Source organism: Cynoglossus semilaevis, chromosome Z (assembly GCF_000523025.1).
Source record: "Cynoglossus semilaevis isolate Cse_v1.0 chromosome Z, Cse_v1.0, whole genome shotgun sequence".
NCBI classification, from domain to species: Eukaryota; Metazoa; Chordata; class Actinopteri; order Pleuronectiformes; family Cynoglossidae; genus Cynoglossus; species Cynoglossus semilaevis.
Window position 1 is genome coordinate 9,098,589 of NC_024328.1, and position 16,007 is coordinate 9,114,595.

General features: G+C 39.9%; 3 protein-coding genes and 1 pseudogene across 3 annotated transcripts in view; 3 read left to right on the forward strand and 1 right to left on the reverse strand.

Annotated features, from left to right (window-relative positions):
• The window catches only part of septin5a (septin 5a), an 11,478-nt gene extending 9,585 nt beyond the window's left edge, over window positions 1–1,893 (forward strand). Inside the window, exons 8-11 of the mRNA XM_025053410.1 lie at window positions 2–65; window positions 149–284; window positions 387–489; window positions 1,385–1,893. Coding sequence (XP_024909178.1) covers window positions 2–65; window positions 149–284; window positions 387–489; window positions 1,385–1,447 — 366 coding nt within the window. The 3' untranslated portion in view covers window positions 1,448–1,893. The remainder of the gene's footprint in view (window position 1; window positions 66–148; window positions 285–386; window positions 490–1,384) is intronic.
• Window positions 1,894–2,705: 812 nt separating this feature from the next.
• gp1bb (glycoprotein Ib platelet subunit beta) lies at window positions 2,706–5,867 on the forward strand. Its single transcript, XM_008336150.3, has 2 exons — window positions 2,706–2,829; window positions 3,979–5,867. The coding sequence occupies exon 2, from the start codon at window positions 3,983–3,985 to the stop codon at window positions 4,598–4,600; it is 618 nt and encodes a 205-aa protein (XP_008334372.1). The 5' UTR covers window positions 2,706–2,829; window positions 3,979–3,982; the 3' UTR covers window positions 4,601–5,867.
• Window positions 5,868–5,998: 131 nt separating this feature from the next.
• Window positions 5,999–14,337, forward strand: dhx37 (DEAH (Asp-Glu-Ala-His) box polypeptide 37). The gene is made up of 27 exons (XM_008336149.3): window positions 5,999–6,147; window positions 6,268–6,398; window positions 6,667–6,839; window positions 6,935–7,047; window positions 7,127–7,487; window positions 7,566–7,714; window positions 7,816–7,908; window positions 8,083–8,179; window positions 8,586–8,699; window positions 8,787–9,003; window positions 9,253–9,351; window positions 9,452–9,522; window positions 9,599–9,734; window positions 9,828–9,904; window positions 9,985–10,217; window positions 10,295–10,406; window positions 10,494–10,600; window positions 10,995–11,183; window positions 11,288–11,412; window positions 11,983–12,099; window positions 12,204–12,376; window positions 12,459–12,573; window positions 12,651–12,788; window positions 12,867–12,961; window positions 13,175–13,248; window positions 13,763–13,860; window positions 13,963–14,337. Exons 2-27 carry the CDS (start codon window positions 6,296–6,298, stop codon window positions 14,037–14,039), a joined length of 3,456 nt encoding a protein of 1,151 aa, XP_008334371.1. The 5' UTR covers window positions 5,999–6,147; window positions 6,268–6,295; the 3' UTR covers window positions 14,040–14,337.
• An 864-nt stretch (window positions 14,338–15,201) lies between these two features.
• Window positions 15,202–16,007, reverse strand: part of LOC103397775 (tetraspanin-7 pseudogene) — a 1,504-nt pseudogene continuing 698 nt past the window's right edge.

The window sequence follows — 16,007 nt, forward strand, 5'->3', positions numbered from 1 at the left end:
CACGGTGGTCGAGGCTCGAGGGCAGAGGGTCAGAGGAAGACTGTATCCCTGGGGAATCGTTGAAGGTGAGTTGACCTTCAACACACTGCTGCAAACGCTGCGTCTGAATCTGACCACTGGTCTCACTCATTACGTTTGTACTGTGCAGTGGAAAACCAGTCACACTGTGATTTTGTGAAACTGAGGAACATGCTGATTCGTTCACACATGCACGACCTGAAGGACGTGACCTGTGACGTCCACTATGAAAACTACAGAGCACAGTGCATACAGGAGATGACCAGGTACAAGTCTGTGACAAACAAGGCTGCTTCATGTGTTAGTTAAAGCTCTGTCTGGGATTCAGTTTTTTTTTTTTGTCTTTTTTTCTGTCCTCTACTCCTCAGTAAACTGGCTCAGGACAACCGTATGGAGAGTCCAATTCCCATCCTGCCTCTGTCCACCCCGGATGTGGACACTGAGAAACTCATTAAAATGAAAGACGAGGAGGTACAAAGAGATTTGTGGAGAATTCAGGCAGAGTGTACTTAAAATGTCTGAATGTTGTTTTTGTTATTTTCACGATGCCTTTAATTCCATAGATATAAATGTAGTTAATTTAGCATTTAGCAACTACCAGGGAGCACTGTTCAACCAACAACTTTTAGCTCTTTACCATGTACAATGTATTGTATTTTGTGTCTTATTCGACAGAAAATGTGATCATACGATAACTGAGCTTTAACTAGCTAACAAAACTAGCTGAAATAAAATGCTTAAAGATGAAAAAATAACTGCCACCTAAAGAGCATAGTAAGCTAAAAAAATAGCTAAATGCTATATTAATATATGTAGCAATGACCACGACTAACAAAACAATCTTGAGTCAAACTAGCTCACTAACTTACTATTTAGTATTTATGTAAGCTAACGTATTTATGTATTTAGTATTAGTATTAGTAGTTAGTATTCAAAACGTTTAGCCATAAAATATAGCAAGGCAGCTAAAAGCTAGCCAACATGGTTACATTTCCAAAACATACCAACCAATAATTATTTTTAGCCATGTAAATATTTCTTAGCTAACCAAATGACAGCTGTGTTAGCTCAGAAATGCTAATGTTTAGTAGAAAAAAAAATCTGCTAAATGCTGATTTATAACAATAAAAAATAATCACTAACATGTAAAATTTAGTTAGTTTATTAGCTCAAAGGTAAGAATGAGATTCAGGGAACCAAAAAAAAAAATGAACAGATCTTAATGAAATAAACCTAAACTCAGCATGAGTATGAGCATGAGATTATATTACTATTTACCCCACACTGGGGGGAAATAGTGTGTGTGTGTGTGTGTGTGTGTGTGTGTGTGTGTGCGGCACTTATACTCTCTGACCTTTGTGTGCAGCTGAAGAGGATGCAGGAGATGCTGAATAAGATGCAGCAGCAGATGCATGACAAAGATCAGTGACACCTCCATTGACTGAGCTGAGCTGTGCTGTTATCGCCACCTGCTGTTTCTCCTCTGTACAACAGCAAGTCCCTCAGATGTTGAACTCTGGATATCATGTTTTAGTGTCAACTCTGGTGGTTGTATAACTCTTCCTTGGAGGTTTGCTTTATCAGGGTTTTTTTTTTTTTGGTTTTTTCTGAAACTATGTGTTACCCACCCTGAGCCCCCTCCCTCTGTGGTTTAACAGTCTTAACACATATAATAATAATGATAATAATGAGTAATTTAATTACTAGTCAGTGTATCTAATTTATAAATGAACTGCTCGTCTTTTTTGCATTATCTGTCAGGGTATGAACACGTGGCTACGAGATGTTTTGTATTGCTCCTTTTTATATACATATATATAAATGTGAACGTGTGTTTGCGTGAATGCATGAGTGTGTGACACAGTGACTTCTTTATTTTTTAAACAACTTTATTTTCTTGTCCATTCTTACTTCCTTCTTTCCCCCTTTGACGCCTTCATATAACTTTTTTTTTTTTACATTTGGCAAGTCGACATATCATCTTCCAGCATTGTTCTGTCTGTGCTGGCTGAGCTGAAAACGCACTTATTGCCAGTGGCTAACTGTGAAGGAGAGAGCCTTTGACATAACGAGAGGGTCGGTGCATGTGCGAGCATGCTGCCATTGTTCATACCCATTTAAAGCTGTGGACCTGTTTTTACTGCTCTGTAGTCACTGCTGCGTGTGTTTCACTAGACACCATGACCAAAAGTGTTGCTTCTATGAGATGAAATGTAAATGACGAGTAAACGCTGTGTTTATGCTCGTGTTTAGAATCGGAATTGTGAGTTGTGTCATCGTTGTGCGTGCGTCCGTACCCCATTTACAAATAAACTCTTGTTTTCTCGTCACTCTGGCGTCACCGTTTTCAGCCGTAGTTTTTTTTTTTTTTTTTTCCTGTGTCGTCCTCTCACTTCCTCTCACAGTCTGAACATCACACATCGCATCTGGAGCCTTTTCTGCCGATCCATACTTTATCTATGGCCGACAGTCTTCCTCTGCACCACACGAGGCATTGTTTCCTTGACAGCTGAGGAAACTAAATGTACAATTTCTAGGAATTGATATTTAGTATCACACCGACCAGTATTACACTTTTTATCTCTAGAATGGTGAGTTTTTAGAACAATTGCGGAGATTAAGACTAAGGAAAAATGTTAAGAAAAAATACATCTTTTTGCGGTGGAGCACAAGACTGTTTATATTGACATTGGTGTTTATCAGTGAAGAACAGCTGTCTCACATACACACACACACACACACACACACACACAATATATCTCGGAGTGTCAGTCACAAATAGTCTTTTCCTGAGGACAGGCAGCACTGAAGGTAAAACTCTCTCCACGCAGACTTTATTACAAATTATTTTTATAACTTTTAATAATAACTCACACCGAAGCAGAATAACATGGAATATCACTAAATGCTGTTAGATATTAGTATTAGTAAAAATGTCACATAGTCGTGTGTTTGCAAAGTTGTGGACTTGAAAGAAAGGCTGAAAAAACGAGTCTACAAATATTTATAGTTTATGCTTTAAAAATATTAACTTTTCTTTACTTAATACCACGTTCAGAGTAATATGTCTAAATAGTATCCGAAAATATATTACAGTATTTAGGGTGTTACATTATGGACTAACTGGCCATGTAGTTAATGGTAACACATGTTGTCCAACACAATAACAACCAATGGTTTGAGTTCATGCACATTTAGCAGCAGTTTCTAGTCTTTGAATTTTAAACATAGAAATAGAAGAAATTTAATTTAGCTAATAAATAACTGTTAAAGGACGATTCAATTAAATGAACTAAACAAAATTCTTCTAACATTTTTACTGCATTGTAGGATGATCTGTATTAATATGCATGTCATATAAATGTGCATGAACTTGAAGCGTTAGTTCATCTTTAATGTTCCATTTGAAAAGCGGATGGGTGTAAATGGAACTCCTACTAGTACAGGGATTCTCAAAGTGCAGGGCAGAGCCCAATGGTGGGGAGTGGAGACATGACAAATGGGAAGTTTTCGTGGTGATGATGGCTTTGTTTTCTCTTTTAGAACTTTGATAATTTGATTTGATGGTATTGGTTTTGACTCATTATAAAATGATAAATTTTCAATAAATTTGAAATGTATTTTGTCAAGAATTGTGTTGGGTTGATGGGAGCCGGTTCAGCTCGAAAATCTTTCAAAGTGGGGAACGACCAGAAATGTTTGAAAACCACTGTCCAACACAGTGGTTTTCAAACTATGGTATGTGTTTCACCGTGGGTACTTCGACTCACACTGAGGAACCTAACTCTGATTAGGAGTTGAAGTACTTGAGACAACAACTGTTATGTGTACTTCGTGTGTTGATTTGTGCCTACAGTTGCTAACAAGATAATTAAATAACTGATAATAATTAATAAATAATAATAATTTCAATAATTCTGTGCTGTTCTAACGTCCCTTGTCCTTCCCTACTTCCTCCAGAAACATGTCAAAGATGTCCAGGCTTCTGCCTCTGTGTCTGCTCCTCCTGATCCCAGGTCAGACTTCATCAGCATGTCCTCGTTCTTGCTCCTGTCAGGGCACCCGTGTGGACTGTAGCGGCACATCTCTCACCTCCTCCAAGCTGCCTGCCAGTTTCCCCAGTGGAACCACTGAGCTCCTCCTCCACAACAACCTGCTGACCACCCTCCCCAATGGAATTCTGGATGATCTGACTGCACTCCACTCTGTGTCCCTCAATCGCAACCCCTGGGTCTGTGACTGTAGCGTCCTCTACCTGCGAGCATGGCTGCTGCGTCAGCCCTCGAGCCTTAATTCACACCTGGGAGTCAACTGCAGCTCCCCTCCCCATCTGAAAGGGCGGCTCGTGACGTATTTAACTGAGGAGGAGTTGCTGGACTCCTGTCACTACTGGTACTGCAACCTGGCTCTGTTCGCGCAGGTGTGTTTGATTGTGTTCCTGATGGTGCAGGCGGCTCTGCTGGTGACTCTCGTTGTGTTTCTGAAGAAGTTTGAGAAGCTGTCCAAGGAGGCAAGGAGAACCGCGGAAGAGAGCTTCACAGCTGAGGAAGCTCAGAAGGAGAACGAGTACAGCAGCCTCTGAGCCAGTGAAGGTCGATCTGTGGTTCATCACCGCAGGTTAAAGCTCCCTTTTTGTAAAGAACGTCCATGCTGTAAGATTTGAACATGATTAAATGATATTCAACTGCAAAACTGATTTTTTTTTTTAATCAGTTGTGGACCTTCAAGGTGTCTTTACCTTTGTCGAGGGCACACGTGTCAAACTCAGGCGCAGGGGCCAAATCTGGCCGCCAGTGTAATTATATTTGGCCCAGGAGATCATATCAAATTTGGGCTGGATCTGTAGTATTAGCGGTGTATACACTATGTTATAGCACATACATTTTGTTTGTTTTTGTTTTTGTTTTTTGTTGTTGGCCTGTGAAAAACAAATTTCATTAAAAATAAACTGGAAAGGCTACAGATAAAGAAAAACAAATACTACTGATCTGTGTTTTATTGCAAATTGAATTTCTCATTTCTTTATAATATATAAAATATTATTTTAGGCAAAACTAAAATTTGTTTCTATATGAAAAAAATCTATGTTATATATCTGGAGATAATCGAAAACATGCACAACAGAGTATACACACAGGATACTTGAGGTATTTTAATAGAGGCTGTACTCTATTAAAATATCTTAAATATTTGAGAAACATTGAACTTTCAATTTCGTTGTACCCTCGGGTTACAATGACAATAAAGTCTATTCTATTCCAACTTCACCACTTCACCACTGTTGCTAATCCTTCACTGTGTACCTTTAAATAACACATTTTCTTCTCTGTTAACGTCTGACTTCATGTCAGTAATATTTATTTGTGTACAGTTCACAATTTTTGATGTGAACAGATATTTGTTCTCTTCTGTTTGTTAGTTAGTTAGTTAGTTAGTTAGTTAGTTAATTACTTCGCTATTTCGTTAGTTATTTCGATAGCTAGCCAGTTAGCTCTCTTGTGATTGGTACAGTTGCACAGTTTCATATATAAATGTCTGTGGTAAAAATAATTTACAAATTTGCTTAATACACATTTTTCATATTTTATTTTGGATCCGTTGAGGACAACAGTGTGCAAGTGAATGTGGATACACTTCCTTTTCTTACGAAACTTTTTTTGTTCTTACTTTTTTTTTAACTTGCTTTACTTTCTGTGACCTGTCGAAATAGCTGCTGCACAACTGAAATTCATTAGCTAGAAAAGTCACTGTAACTTATACAAAATGTTTAATCCATATTTGAATATTAGAATTTTATGTGACATTTTCTGTAGACCTATTGACAAAAATAAAAGATTTGTTTGACTCACGACTATTTGCGTTATTTCGAGCATGTAGTTGGATTTCAATTATTTAATTAGTTATGTTTACCTGAAGAACTGTTTTTATCCCTCCTGTTCGTCTGTATTATTTGTGTTAACCTTGTGTTTCTCGTTTGCGGAACTATTTTTCAAGACCGATAGTTCCTATCGGACAGCTTAAGGCGAAGGACTCGTGTGTTGTTTACACGTGATATCGTTGCTCCTGCTTAACATTTCAACCCAGCTTTTAAAATTCCTAATGTTATCTGTTGAATGGTTGGAATAAAAGGTTTGTAATGTTTCAGTTTTAGGACATATATATTTGGACGTGAAAATAAGAATCCGACTCACGGCTTTGCTGGTTAAAAACGTGTCAATATTTCTGCTTTTCGTGGTGTTTAACCTACAGGTTAATCAGTTGTAGAGCTCTGTTTAAGATGGGAAAACTAAGGAAGAAATACAACTGGAAGGGGAGACAACAAAATGAACCCGAACAACCAGTAGAAAAAGAAAAATCAGAAATTGTTCTGGAACTGGAAGGTAAGACTTACTTGACACTTCACACTATTATATTTTCTAACCTTTAAAAATATAAACTATCTATCGCAGTTGCTAGATCCCGCATAAATATTCATCGCACTTAAATGTAATGATTTTTAAAGATATATTTATAATCTTTATAAATAAATAAAACTATTGGGGGATAATGTATTGGGTTTTAATGAGTGCAGTGAGAGTTTTAATGAGATGTTTATTTACATTTGTACTTATTTTGCTCTGTCTTTGCTGAATGTTGTGATTTCTTTAGATTGTGCGAGGTTAAAAGGTGTAGATGAGAGCAATGCCTTGGTCCTCCCTTCCAACAAAGGCAAGAAAAAGAAAAATGCTGCAGTGAGACCGGTGTCGACCAAAAAGCCACTCACTAAAAGGCAGAGAAAAGAGCTGCAGAAGGTGCTGGAGCGCAAGGAGAAGAAAGCTCAGGTGAAAGACTGTTTTAGATCCTAATGTGTTAAGACTGTAGGTTTGTCTTTTTGACCAGATTAAAAACCACTCACTTGTCAAACTAACCTGTGCAGAGAGCAGAGATCCTGACCAAACTGGCTGAGGTGCAGATTCCTGAGTCTGAGATTAAACTCCTTTACACGACGTCCAAACTGGGAAGAGGAGACAAGATTTACCAGACTAAACAGTAAGTGAAATCTCACATAAAGACTGAAGCTGTGAAAGTGGAGCCAGTGGTTTGATGATATACCTCTGTTTCTTCTCAGGTCAGAGGAAGTAGAAGATGGACAGTCAGGTCCAAAGATCAGCAGTCTCAGTGGAGCCAACAGGAAAAGAAAGTGGAAAGAAGAGGAGGACGGTGAAGAAGAGAAGGCAGGGGAAAGTAGTGATATTACTACTTCGGACGATGACGACGATGAGGAGGAGGAGGAGGAAGAAGAAGAACTTAACAAAACTACAGAAATGAATGAGGATAAAGTAACTGCGGGTGCATGTGACAAACAGGAAGTTATGGAAGAACAGAAAATAGAACAGAATGAACAGAGTGAGAAGAACCTGGACAAAATTCAAGTTAAGGATTCTCAACCTGCAGTCTTCATACCTGTGGACAGGTTGCCGGAAATACAGGTGTGTGTTCATGTTATGTGTATTTGTTAGGTTCTTCTTTTTTGTTTTTTGTCTAAATGTTTTTCTGTGCTGCTGTAGGAGGCTCGTCTGAAGCTGCCTGTGCTGGCAGAGGAGCAGGTTATCATGGAGGCGGTGAGAGAAAATCCCTGCGTCATCGTCTGTGGAGAGACAGGAAGTGGAAAAACAACACAAGTTCCTCAGTTTCTGTATGAAGCTGGTTATGCCAGGTAAATCCTTCTTCTTTGTTCTATATTTATTTTACTACAGATGTGTTTTAACTGTTATATGACACTGTGTGTGTTTTTTTAATACCACTTGCTTTATGTAGTGAAAGTGGGATTATCGGCATCACAGAGCCGAGACGAGTAGCTGCTGTTAGCATGTCCCAGAGAGTGGCTACGGAGATGAACCTGTCCAAACGGTAACAAAAAAAAATCAGAAATAGGTGTAGCCATGTAGTTGTCATAAATAAATAAACTTCTGTTTTAGAACATACAAATCAGACTAATCTCTGTGGAAATCTCCTCCATTTTCAAGACACATTTATCCAAAATAAAGATCAACCATTTACTTCCTCTTTTGTCTCTCTACCCAGGGTGGTGTCTTACCAGATTCGATTTGAAGGAAATGTGACTGATGAGACCAAAATTAAGTTCATGACTGATGGTGTTCTGCTGAAGGAGGTCCAGAAGGTACCTGTGATGTTGCTTAAGATAATCTAGACAAAAAAGGCATATTCACACACTTTACAGAGTGTGAATATGGATTTAATTGAGTTTAATTTAATTTTTAAATTATTTTTTATTATTGTTATTTTAACAGTCTCATATTTTACCTTTTTATTATGTTTTAATTACGTATAATTAAAAGTTTTCTTATTTGAAATGCTTGATTTTTTTTTTTTATATATAGCCGAATTTCAAAATGTTACTTAAAACCAAAGAAACTGGTCATGAATTTATGTTGAAAATTCAGGTTCAGGAGTTTTGCTCCAGTTGCTACTTAAAATATTAAATACAATAAAATAAAATATTAAAATGTTTTGTTTTTTATTTTTAATAATGTGATTGGTCCTATATTTCTGTTTGTGCCTGGCAGGATTTCCTTCTCCAGAAATACAGTGTGATCATCATAGACGAGGCCCACGAGAGGAGTGTGTACACAGACATCCTGATCGGACTGTTGTCTCGTATCGTCCCCCTCAGAAACAAGGTCATTCTCACTGTGAAGCGTTTTATAGTTAAACTTGTTTTGTCCTCATTCTTCTTCTTGCTGCATTAACCCTGTGTCTCTGTGCAGAAAGGAATGCCCATGAAGCTGCTGATAATGTCGGCCACTCTCAGAGTAGAAGATTTCACCGACAACCAGAAATTGTTCCGGACGCCTCCGCCTGTCGTCAAGGTGGAAGCTCGTCAGTTCCCGGTCTCAATTCACTTCAACAAACGCACCCCACTGGACGATTACACCGGAGAGGCTTTTCACAAGACCTGCAAGATCCACCGCATGCTGCCCCCAGGTGGTGATAACACAGTAACAAAATCAAAGTTGAAGTACAATCAGTCAATAGTGTACATTTAATTGTTATACTGAAGGAATAAAATCAGAATGTTTCAGTGTTAATTATTGTTATTTAACTTCTTATTAATATTGTCAACAGTAGAGTTTTACTGATGATTGTTTGTAATTAAGCTATTATTTATGTTTTTAGAGTTCAAATATATTTAAATTAAATGCAAAGTAATGTTTTGTCGTCGTCCTCCTCCAGGTGGCATCCTGGTGTTTCTGACTGGTCAGGCAGAAGTCCACGGTCTGTGCCGAAGGCTGAGAAAAGCTTTTCCCTTCAGGAGGAGCAGCACGACTGCTGGTGAGTGAAACACACATCTGTGTCACTTCACAATGCTGCTCATCTGTAGGGGCTGGTTTTTCTTCATATCATTGTTTTTTTTTTAATTATTTACATCCAGGTGAAGATGACGATGCAGAGAACGCTGAGGCGATGAAGAAGTTTAAAAAGTCTAAGAACAAGAAGCCTGTGGTAAGTGTGACATTTTACGCCTTTGGATAATTTTATCGTCGATAAATATTTCTGACGGGTAAAACTTTGTCTCTAGTCTCTGCCGCAGATAGACTTGGACAACTACTCCGCTCTGCCGGTGGATGAAGGTGACGAAGACAGAGAGGCCGGGATTGATGATGAGGAGGACGGAGGCTCCGACCTTGACATCGGAGACGATCCTGACAATGCAGGTGAGCTCTCACAGTCCAGATCCATTAGTCTGATTTAGTGTTTAGTGTGTGTTTCACACAGGTTCTAACTCTGAATTCTCTTCGTCTGTGTAGAGGAGAAAGCCGATCCTTCCAATCCTCTTTATGTTCTCCCTCTGTATTCTCTCTTGGCTCCAGAGCAGCAGGCCAAGGTAACACACAGGATTAATGAGATCAGAATAGGTCAAAGGTCACAGGAGAGGGTAACAAGTTGTGTGTTTTCTGGCTGTAGGTGTTCAGGGCTCCTCCTCCTGGTACTCGTCTGTGCGTTGTGGCCACCAACGTGGCCGAGACATCCCTGACCATCCCGGGTATCAAGTACGTGGTCGATTGCGGACGGGTTAAAAAGCGTTTCTACGACAGAGTGACCGGTGTGTCATCTTTCAAAGTCACGTGGACGTCACAGGCCTCGGCCAATCAGAGAGCAGGGAGGGCGGGACGAACAGAGCCCGGTCACTGCTACAGGTCAGAAGTCTAAATGGTGAGCAAAATGATTTCTTTGTGACGATGACGTTCACGTGTTTGTTGCTGCCTCTGTTCAGGTTGTACTCCTCTGCAGTGTTTGGAGACTTCAGTTTGTTCTCAGAGGCAGAGATCACACGCAGGCCTGTGGAGGACCTAGTTCTACAGATGAAGGATCTCAACATAGACAAGGCCAGTGGGGAACTACAACTCTCTGGCTAAACTGAGGATCTGCGCTGTGAATAAAAAAAAAAGTCTGAACCTTTCTGGTTTGTGCAGGTGGTGAATTTTCCCTTTCCCACGTCTCCATCCATGGAGGCTCTCATGGCAGCAGAGCAGCTGTTGATTTCACTGGGAGCTTTGAAAGAGCCACCTCACACTGGAAGGTAACAGTCGCTGGCTTTTCTCTCTAAAAGTTAACAAACACGTTAAACCACTGCAGTTGTGGCGGGGTTCCCACACATCCTGGAAAACCTGGAAGATGAATGACATAGTTTTTGGGTAACGGGCAAATGAGAAGAGAAGTCAAGAGAAGTTCTCTCATTTTCTCGCTGCTACTCAGCCAGTGCAGTGCCCCATGTGACACTAACAGCCTATCAAATTTCAAAAGATCCATCCATCCATCATCTATCTATCTGACTATCTATCCATCCATTATCTATCTATATATCTATATATCTATCTGTCTGATCTATCTCTATCTATCCATCCATCTACAGTATCTACTCGGTAGATCCCACCACTGTCCTATGATTTGTGATGTCTTTCTCTTCACATCAGGGTCAAAGACATGGAAAAAGCCAGGTTGAGCTGCCCCATCACTCCTCTGGGCAGAGCCATGGCTTCTTTCCCTGTTGCGCCACGGTATGCTAAAATGTTAGCGCTGGGGAAGCAGCAGGATTGTCTGCCGTACGTCATCGCTTTGGTTGCAGCCATGACGGTCCGTGAGATCTTCGAAGACCTTAACAGGTGATGTGTTGATGCTGTTATAACATCAGTTGACAGGTGTTGGAACTGAAGCTTAGTTTTTGGCCCCTGATCTTAAGTCTGTGTCATATTTTATTACCCTGCAGACCTGCCGGCAGTGAAGACGAGAACTCCAAGCTCGTACAGCGTCGTGCCCGTATAGCTCAGATGAAGAGGCTGTGGGCCGGACATGGAGCCTCACTTCTACTAGGAGACCTGATGGTCATGCTGGGTGAGCTCTGACTGAAGACTACTGTAGACTGTCAACAGAAAACCCTATGAAATGTCAACATGAAACCTGACTTTTATAATCCAAATATAATTTCAGTCTACTCCACAAAAAAGTGTCAAATGATGAGTATTACCATTTAGATGCCACTGGTCAGAGGAGTCATGTTTCACTTTTGTTATCAGAAATTTGAAGTTTGAAACCAACATATAACACACAATTATCTTTGTTACAATTACTCCTTAAACCACGTGATGTCACTATTTATTAATATGGACAATATGGAACCAAATTAATTTACATAATACCATAGTGATGGGCAAATGGAGTCTTGTGAAGCATTCATTGTGAGGAGAAACAGGGACATCTGCTGGCATAGAGAATTACAGTAGCTTTTTTCTAAATTGGCCGAAGCACTAGCACGGAACGTTATTTCAATTCAAAATGTGTGAAGTAAAAAGTATTTAAATCTTCATGTTCATAACAATATCAAGTTATACAACAAGTTATTAACTTTTACCGAGCCAATAAATATCAAAATATGGACCAATGAAACACATCCTGTGTTGACAGGTGCTGTCGGTGCCTGTGAATTTTCTGGCTGTACTCCCAAATTCTGCGAGGAGAACGGCCTCAGGTACAAAGCCATGGTTGAAATCAGGAAACTCCGAGGGCAGCTGACCAACGCAGGTAACGCTGAAGTGAAAGAAAAAACAAAACACAGACGACTACACACATATTTCAGCTGCTGTGAAGAAAACAACATCCGGACACATTTTTTGGGTTCCTCACAGTCAACACAGTGTGCCCAGACGTGAGACTTTTTGTGGATCCTAAGATGGCTCCACCCAATGAGAACCAGATCTTTTGCCTGCGTCAGATCGTCTTGGCCGGACTGGGAGATCATCTGGCTCGACGCGTGCAAGTGGAAGATCTGCTCGATCCTAAGTGGAAGAACGGATATAAGGCAAGTCTGACTGAGGACTCTGACTGATGTTGTGTGCCATCACTCCTACTGAGCTCTTCTTCTTTATTATTCCTGTTCACAGACGTGTCTCATGGATGACCCAGTGTTCATTCATCCTTCATCTGCTCTGTTCAAAACACTGCCCGACTTTGTGGTCTACCATGAGATCCTGGAGACCACAAAGATGTACATGAAAGGTACAGAAGAATTGTATCCTGAAAATGAACTTGTTCATACACTACAGTATATTCTTCAATCATCTTCCTTGTTGCAGGAGTATCGGCGGCAGAAGCAGAGTGGCTTCCCCAGCTTCTCCCCCAGTACTGTCACTTCAGCTCCCCTCTGGAGTCACCAGTACCATGGTTCTGTTCATCCACCGGCGTCATCAAGTGTCATCGTTCCAGCACCTTCTGTAAGTTCTTGTCCCGTCAACACCAACAGATGTGTTTGCTCCAAGAGTGATGACAGATCCCTCTGTGTTCTGCTGCAGTCCGCGTGGGTTGGCAGCTGCCAGCAGTGGAGGTGGATTATCCCGAGGGGCTGGAACGCTATAAACTGTTTGCCAGGTTTCTGCTTGAGGGCCAGGTAATAAAGTTTGTTTATCTATTGATAAATCTTTGACTTTTAAAACTTTTTTCTTACTTACATTTTTAACATTTAAATCCTGACATCCTTGAGAGATGGTTTCAGTAGTTAACTAAATGCCCTGAAATGTCTCATATTGTCAACATTCAGAAGAGCAACAAGTTTCAGATTCACCAGCTCTAATAATGCAGTGATGCTCATTGGTTCTTGCAGGTTTGCCCCAAACTGCAGAAACACAGTTGTCACCTCCTCTCAAACCCCTCAATTATGGTGAAGTCATGGGCAAGGTGAGTGACACACACAGATTTGTACAGTTGTTTTTTTTAGAACACTACTTAGATCAGTTCTTCTTAAATAGTGGGCCCTCCCCCCGTCCTCCCAGGGTGGGCGTGGTGAGGTGCTGTGAGGGTCAGTGCTGGACATCAGTGTACCACTGCTGTAATACTTGAATGATAACAAGCTTCCAGTCACTAGGTGGCAGCAACTCATACAGTGGTTTGTACAGATAAAAATATACATGTTATCAGGTTCTCAATAGTATTTCAATTCGCTGAGGTGTAGGTCGGAAGGGAGCGCGGGGGCGGCGTGAAACCATTGCTGTCCCCAACAGGGGGCATGACAGAAAATAATTGAGAACCACTGGCTTAGATAGATATAAATCTGACATTCAAAAACTCTACACATTATTCTTTTATTTATCAATTAATAAATGTAATTTTTTCAGTATAGAAAGTATCAATAAAATCTAATTTAATATTTTATACATAAAAATGAGCAAATTCACATCTCTGTGTGTTGTAGACTACAGCCCAGGACAGAGGCCCTGCTGGCACCCCTGGTGGCCAAAAGAGTTGACAACAGAGACTTACTGCTGTCTGTGTGGAAGACTGAAGAGAAATGTAAGGATTTAATTCATTCACTTCTATATATATATATGTGTGTGTATATATATATATACCCTTCCATTTTTGTCTGATTTTACTGATTTTCTCCCCCTGCAGTTCTGCTGTCTGCTTACTGTCAGTGGCTTCCACAGTCCCTGCACCCAGACATTGCCAAAGACTGGCCTCCCGTATGAAAGATGTCATTTAAAGACAGGAAACCACACTGTTGGTGTCTGGGATCTCTGAATTTCATCTTGTCCTGTTCTTTTAGTCCGACTTCCACCTGGAAATATCACCATTTTGTATTTTATACACTGTATGTCTGAGAGGAGAAAAGTGTTTATTAATGACAGCTCTATGACTTTATATAATGAGTTGTATGTCTCTGCTCTGGTCTTCATAAGACAGATGTTGGGTTTTATCACATCCTTTATTAACAAAAATACAATATTTTGCAGATATATTTTACAGAATTAAAGTACAGTAAACATGCATGCATTTCACAAAACTCAAAATACAAACATAAGATTTATTACCAAAACTGCTTATGAAAGACGTAGACGTTATTTTGCTAAATAACAGACTTGGAATAGTGTTTATAGAAAGTCTTAGGCAAGTCTCATAGGATATTCAAATCCGAGATCGATGTCTGTCTGGCGCCACCTTCATGCGATTTTTGCTCAAGTATATATAAATACGGAACAGTTTGGTAATTACAGTCTCTTATTTCCAAAACTGTGTGTCACTGCAGGGATGGTGTTCTATGAGTAACATGACTTTCCATTCTTTCTTCAAACAAAAGGCAACTTCCCCTCGACAAAGAGTACTAAACTGTTGTAAGACGTATATTTTATTTTATTTACCTTTGTTTTAACAATTATGTTTGGAATTAATTCCAATATAATTACGCAATATTTCGGTCATCTTTAAACATACACCGTGCCCTAAACGACATGAGACATGGAAGTAGCTTTGTTGCGGGAGACAACCATAGCTTTACGAACTTGTCGACTGAACAGTCGTGGATGACGTTCAACCACAGCGAGTTCCAAAATCGCCATAAAATGTACATCTGAGCTCACGTCTGAATGTCTACTGAAATCAAACTGTAGGTCTTAACACAGTAATACTACGCCGAGTAAGAATAAATACCCTTCATTCAATCACAGATGAATAAATATAGTAATCATCAGATAATTAAAAGTGTATTTTTGGCACCAGTTGAGAAACCAGTATACATGTCACCAAAATGTTGATAACGGAAGATATCATTTATTGGACATGTAATATCCTAGCTTGAAGAACACCTAACAACATGTTTTGGGAAGCACTGGTCTAACTCCGGCCAAATGTTTGACTAACAACATGTGCTTCAATATTTAGCCTTGTACGGAAAACCTAACTGGAGTAAATTGAAAATTTACCGATACACGAATTTACACAACATCCCTGTATATTAAAAGCATTTAAATGATAGTGTAGTGTTAAACATCATAATAGGTCAATATTTATCCATATTATGTATTATATTCCCCTTCCCTTAGACTTCTATTTCCGGCGAGGCTCCCTGGTCGTCTTCCTATGGTCGAGAAAGAGTTTCTGATTGTGGACTTTCTGCAGCAGTTGTCCTCCATAATGTTGCCTAACTGCCTGTTTTCTGGATTTTTCTTCTAGAATTTTCCTATTTCCAGATTCAACTCTTGTATCCTCTCTCCGTTGTTCCGCTTGATGAAAGACCGTAAAAGTCCCAAGTTTAGACTTTTATCAATTTGCCGCCACAATGGTGGTGTGACAGAGTGAAGTATTCACCCTGTCACTTGGTGTCCCCTGGGCAGTGAAGTTCTTTGTCATCCCTCATTTCATGTTCCACCTTCTTGCTTCATGTGGGCATATATGGAAGTGCGTATACTGTGTCATGCTCCATTTTGATTTTAGTGAGTAAAGGTAAGGTATCGAGAATACCAGCAAGACATGATTATTCCAATGAAATGGAAGAAGGCAATTCCAAAGGAGACCCCTGCAACAATTGCCAGATTGGTTTGCACTGCTTTGGTTATGATTGGGAGGCAGCCATCGTTGTACACTACACTTTGAGCTGCTGCAACATCTTTCAAGACATCACTTGTACATGTTGAACCAACCTTACAGCAGCTGTCAGGAAT